Source organism: Peromyscus leucopus, chromosome 8b (genome assembly GCF_004664715.2).
Source record: "Peromyscus leucopus breed LL Stock chromosome 8b, UCI_PerLeu_2.1, whole genome shotgun sequence".
Classification (NCBI taxonomy): Eukaryota; Metazoa; Chordata; class Mammalia; order Rodentia; family Cricetidae; genus Peromyscus; species Peromyscus leucopus.
In genome coordinates this window covers 87,269,808-87,275,807 of record NC_051086.1, presented here as the reverse complement: position 1 = coordinate 87,275,807, position 6,000 = coordinate 87,269,808, and the positions used below count along the sequence as shown (strand labels likewise).

At 54.0% G+C, this 6,000-nt stretch overlaps 1 protein-coding gene across 7 annotated transcripts in view; it reads left to right on the top strand.

Annotated features, from left to right (window-relative positions):
* The window catches only part of Tlk2 (tousled like kinase 2), a 114,035-nt gene continuing 108,035 nt past the window's right edge, over nucleotides 1-6,000 (top strand). Inside the window, exons 1-2 of one of the 7 annotated variants that reach the window (XM_037201030.1) lie at nucleotides 1-1,090; nucleotides 3,984-4,066. In XM_037201030.1, coding sequence (XP_037056925.1) covers nucleotides 3,986-4,066 — 81 coding nt within the window. In that variant the 5' untranslated portion in view covers nucleotides 1-1,090; nucleotides 3,984-3,985. Of the gene's footprint in view, nucleotides 1,091-1,740; nucleotides 2,105-2,415; nucleotides 2,550-3,983; nucleotides 4,067-6,000 lie in introns of those variants that run through there. The other 6 variants (XM_028865141.2, XM_028865144.2, XM_028865140.2 and 3 more) reach the window with 6 other exon arrangements.

The window sequence follows — 6,000 nt, the reverse complement described above, 5'->3', positions numbered from 1 at the left end:
CCACCATGCCCAGCCAGCAGTGCCAATTCTTAACCACTGAGAATCTCTCCAGCCCCTTCCTTCTTTGGGTTTTCAGATAGGGTGTGAGTATGTAGCCAGGGCTGGCAATCCTGTCTTATCTCAGCCATGTGAGATATTTTCTTTCTTTCTACCCCCCACCCCCGAAACAGGGTCTCACTATGTAGCCCAGGCTGTCCTGGAACTCTCTGCCTCCCTAGTGCTTGGATTAAAAGCATGCACCGCTTCGCCCAACTGTTGAGTTACTTTCTTGATCCCTGTACCACTGTCACTCGGGAGGAACCGGTGCACTAGCCTTAGGTTCTCCATCTTGTTCATGCTTGGGGACCACCAGCTCGCCTCCTTTCCCTACCCTCTGCTCCTGACGTGCTCTTCCCCTCTCCCCTTCAAAAAGCTATCTTTCCAAGCCGTGTGGGATTGGAAGACGACTTCCGATGTGAGTCTTTCTACGGTGCTTCAATCCCGAAGGATGGAGAATTCACACAAAAAGGAATCTGCCATCCTCGGCCCGTTTGGCAGGTCTTCGTCCAGGCGGTATGTGGGGAAATGAAGCCTGAGGAAGAAAAGCGAACAGAACTCGGCTCCGGAGTGCTTGCCAGCCCCTGGGAAAGTTCAAGCGGCTGTCGAGAGCCTGGCCGTTTCTCCCGTGAAGCGCTTCAGTCCTGCGGTCCTCTTCTGTTAGCCGGCCCCGGAGGAAAACCAAACGCGGCCACTCTCAAGTCAGCGTCTGGGCGCTCGGGGAGAAGAGGTGAAGAAGGCGATCTTTCTGTGCCCTGGCGCCGGAGTCGGAGGGGGAGCCCTTTCCCAGGCAGGCAGCCCTCCCGTCGCACCAGGGGCGCTCGCCCTCTCCGCACACACTGAGGAAGGAGCGGGCCTGCTTCTCCACGCCGGCTTTCACCCTCAGAGCCCCGAGCACCCCCGGAGGCCCGTCCGGTCGCCGGAGGTTGGAATGGAACCTAGGTGTTCCGAGAGAGTCCCCCGGGGGTAGCGCCCTCCGCGGCGGGGGCCGTGCCGGGAGGGCCCGGCTCTGATCCCAGGACACCTTTGTCCCTGGAGACGCCCGACCAGCCAGGTACGTGCAAGGCCAACGCGGCCGGCCGCCCGGGGCGTGGGGTCCGGGGGAACCGGCGGCGGCGGCGGGGACACCGCGGTCCGTCCCTGGCCAGAGCAGCCTCACCCCTCACCAGACGTGTGGGGCTCGGGGACCCGGGCGGGCGCGGCGCGGCGGCCCGGCCGCTCCACGCGCTCGGCGGCCCGGGCCGGCGCCGCGGACACAAAGGCGGCTGCCGAGGCTCCGGCCCGGCCGCTCGCCCGGCGCCCCTCACGTCGCAGCCGAGCCGCAGGCGCCGCCAGCCGCCCGCCCTCGGCAGCCCCGTCCGGCGCGGCCTGCTCCGCCGGCGGGCGCGGGGTCCCCTGGTTAACCCCTGCCCGCCAGCGCGGCCGCTGATTGGAGGAGGCGGAGCGCCGGGGCCGCGGGGACCCCCCCCCACCACACCTTTCGCGTCCCCTCCCCCACGGTCCGTACTCTCCCCCCCTCCCCTGGAACCCCCCCCTTTGCCTCCCAGCCGTGCAAATCTCGCGAGGAAACACGCGGTTTCACTAGTGTGTTTACACCGATCACTACTAATCCGGACCGAACCGATCCGGATTAAGGGGCCGGAGGCGGGTCCTGGGCACCAGCGGTTCCGACCCCCCCACCCCCGCCCTCCGCGCCGCACCCGAGTGGCCCCCAGCCGACCGGGCCCCCGCTTCCCGGCCCGACCCGGGCCCCTCTGCGCCTCCCTTGGCCTTTGTCCGGCGCCAGGAGGCCGGTCCCGCGCCCCCCGCGGCCGCCCGGGCCCGGGGCCCGCGTCAGGCGCCTGGCTCGGTACGCGAGCTCGGGGATCTGCGGCCTCCGCGGCCCCCCTCCCCCGCCCGCCCTCTCGTGGAGCCCGGCGCCGGCGGCGGCTGCCCGGGCGGGGGGTTGCGGCGCTCAGGAGAGGCCCCGGCTCCGCCCCGGGCCTGCCCAGGGGGAGAGCGGAGCGGTCCGCAGCCGGGTCGGGTCGGGGCCCCTCCCGAGAGGAGCGTGGAGCGGCGGCGGCGGCAGGTGAGAAGCTGAGCCCGGGCCGGGGCAGGGCGCCGGGCCCGGGATAGTAACCGTCCCGGGGACCCCCTCGGCCTGAGGAGGCTGCGACTCGGGCCGGCGTCGGGCCGCGGCTCCTGGGCACTGAGGCGGGAGGTGCTCTCCCCGAGGGCTGCGGGTCGCTGAGGGGCCGGGCCGACCGTGGGCCAGGCCCCGGCCTGGGAATGGGGCGGTCGGCCTGCTCCGAGAGGGGACTCCAGGGAGCGGGAGGCCTCGGCAGCCTCCCGGGCGCCCCCGACGCTGCCCCCAGCTCCCTCCGTGACAGGTGGGCCTGGAGTTAGGGAAAGTTTGGAGCCGGCGAGGGGCGCCGGGACCAGGCCCCACCGCTCCTGCTTCCCGGCCAGGGGCTGCTGGGAGGACCCCGGTCCCGAGGCTCGCTGGAAAGCGATGGGGTGGAGATCGTCCTAACGTGAGTTGACAGTAAATGGGCTAACTGCTGGGGCTTCGTTTTCCGGACCAGGCCTCGGGATGGAGGTTTGGGAAATGTTTCCAGAGACCTTGGGATTGGGGAGAGGCTGCAACCTCTGCCATTCCGACCTCGATTAGGGCAGGGCGAGTGGCGAGCAAGGCCACTTACCTACTTGGGGACAACTCGGTTTTCTTTCCAGTCTTTTTTAGTTTTAAAGATGCCTTTCTGCCCTTCTAAGAATTTCCTGATTCCTTCTCTAACGTGTACTTGTATGTGTGAGTGAAACTTTAATTTGTCACCCTTTGCCCCGGGCTCTCAATCCAGGAAGGGAAATGAAAGTTAAGGACTCGTGGAGGGGATGTTACTGGAAATTGTGGAGTTGTTAGATTGCAGAGAAGAAGCTTTGATTCATGTTTTCGGTGAACTTTAAAAATTATGCCAATTGCTCCAGTAACTATTCAGTAGGATGTCGGAAGGGTTTCTATGTAATGATGTGTGCTCCTTTCCCACTTTGAAGAGCTTTTCAACGCATGGTGCAAAGGTTGGACATACCTGCTCATGGTGTCTGCATTAATTGGTCGGGGAAGGGTTTAAAAATGGTGTCCTTCTGCCCCTCCCTGCCTGGGAGGAGTGCTCAAAGCAGATATCCACTACTGCTTCAAGGAGTGGTCAGAAAAAGATTTTGTGAGGGAATTGTTGCAGCCTTATATTAATTTCCCGAGTGGATGTAGGTTGACGGTTTATCTTGGGTTCTTCATTAAATTTAGCATGAAAGAATTCCAGTTTTCATTAGCTGCTGTGAGCTATTCAGGAAAGGAGCTATACAGTAGGGTTATTGAAGTTATTTGCAGCTTCTGATTCATTCTATATTCATTTGAAATTATTAATGAATTATATTTTTAGCTTAAGAACTAGTTCTTGGTGTTGAGGAAAGAAATATCTAAAAGTACTCCCATGGAAAGGTTAACCGGAGTTTTCTGTTTGCAAGTGTGGCCTTGTTTTTCTTTCTGCTTACCTTTTACAGAGATAATATGAAGCGTTTGCTATTTCTTCTTATTTACTTAGTTTTTATTTATGAGACAGGGTTTCATTTTATAGCTCTGGCCAACCAGGCTGCCCTCAAATTTGTGGCTATCTGTTGCTTATACTTCCTTCATGTTGGGATTACAAGGGTGGGCTTCCATTCCTGTCTCTCACCCCCAGTATAGATCAAACTAGAATTCAGGAAAAAGAAAAGACCCTCATAGAAGAGAGCTCAAGCTGCTGTGTAATCTAAAATAACTATTGATAACATCAAATAACTGATGAGTATATTATAACGCTTGAATGTATATGTCTTTGAGGTTTACAAAATTCCTACGCGTTTTCTTACACATAAAAACTTTTTCTTCTATTTAGTTTTTCATGACTTCTTGGCCCTCTTTCTTCCTGTAGAAATGATGGAAGAATTGCATAGCCTGGACCCACGAAGGCAGGAATTATTGGAGGCCAGGTTCACTGGAGTTGGTGTTAGTAAGGTGAGTAACTTGGCGAACATGGACATTTCCAAGTATAACTTAAACACATTGAGGAATTGAATAGAGGGGTTTGGGTGGTAGGACATGCTGATAGGGTACAGGGGAGATTTGAAATCTTCCAGTGATTCCTGAAGTAGGATGGTTAAGCGTTAATTTTGGAGAGTATGTTTCTTTCCCCTTTGAATGGAGTGGAGGTTTTCTGAGGGGCTTGTTGCGAGGATACTGGTAGGATGTGGATCTAGATCCTAGTTTGTATTTTGTTAACACTTCTCAGCCACTCAGGAAGAGAGATAGATGTTGTAAAGCTTTCGGACACTGGGTCTGTTGGGGTAGTTACATGATGGAGTGTTGTTAGAGCTGGTGAAGTCCATCAGTTCTCCAAATCTGCAGCTAGCAGATCCCTCCTGGTTGTTTCCTTAGACTGTTCCTCTTCTTCATTTCTACTAGTAAAGTGTTTTCACCTTTTATTTTAGTTTTTGTTTTATGTACATGAGTGTTTGCCTGCATGCAAGTATGTACCCCGTGTGCATGTTTGGTGCTTACAGACGCCAGAAGAGGGCATCGCATGTGCTGAAATTGGGTTTAGATGGGTGTGAAGTGCCGTGTGGGTCCTGGGACCTGAACCTGGTCCTCCGGAAGAACACAGTGCTCTTACCTGCTGTACTGTCCATCTAGTTCCTTCCTGTTGTCATTCTTGTGGAAGTGTACACTGAGATCAAGCCCCCAGCACTGGGCAGGTGGAATGTCACTTACACTCTTCTGGCTTTCTGTATGTCTTGATGTACCTGCTTATTTACCCCTCTGATCTCACAGGATGGTTTTAATGCATTATATATGTCTGTTTATAATGTTTTATTTAAAAGCTTCGCCTGATCCAAGGTTGTCAGATTGCTTGAGTTTGAGATAAATGATATGTGCATTTTAATCTATGATCTATTTAATAGATTTCTGTCTTTTTAAAGAAATGCTATATCTTATAGTAACTTGGTGTTAATTTCATGCTCTGGCCAGTTGTTTCTTCAACAAGAAGGCGTATGTTAGATTTATGCTTGGGAAACCTAGCTTTGATGGATCACACAATTTTAGTGAGCTGGGATAGCTTGGTGGTTTTTATTTATTGGAAAAGCACATAGTACCTACAGTATACTGGGCATTGTGTAAGTGTTGTGGACGACACCTCAGTCTAGTGCCTTAAACCTGCAGAGAAAGAAAGAGAAACGAGAAATACTGCAGCAAGAACTGTGTTAGAACTCTGACAAGGAAACACGGCATTTAGTGCCTCTGTGTGTGTGTGTGTGTGTGTGTGTGTGTGTGTGTCTGTCTGTGTGTGTCTGTCTGTCTTTTGTTTTTCTGTGTATCTTTGGCTGTCCTAGAACTCACTCTGTAGACCACGTTGGCCTCGAACTCACAGATATCTGCCTGCCTCTGCCTCCTGAGTGCTGGGATCAAAGGCGTGTGCCACCATGCCCAGCTTAGTTCTTGGTTTTTGAGATAAGATCTCATGTAGCCTAGCCAGGCCTGGAACTTGATTATATAGCCCAGGCTAGCCTTGAACTCCTTGATCTTCTTGCTTCCATCTCCCAAGTACTGGGATTATAGGGGTAAGCCACCACTTCCAGCTTCAGTAGTTCTTTTGATTTTTGTTCTGTTTTTGAGATAGGTAGCCTAGGTTGGCCTGTGATTTGTGATCATCCTGCCCCAGGCTGGTAAGTACTGGAAATACAGGCATGCACCACCATACCTGGCTGTAATTATTTGCATGAATGCTTTATTTTTTCAACTAACTCTAGTAACTGACTTTTGGTGGCACTTTGGAGTGGCTAAATCCCCTGATCGTTACATACTGAAGATAAACATGCAGACATAAATTATTTGGTCAAAGGGAAGTAGCCTCAGAAAGAAGTACACAGTGTTATTTGAATATTAAGTAGATA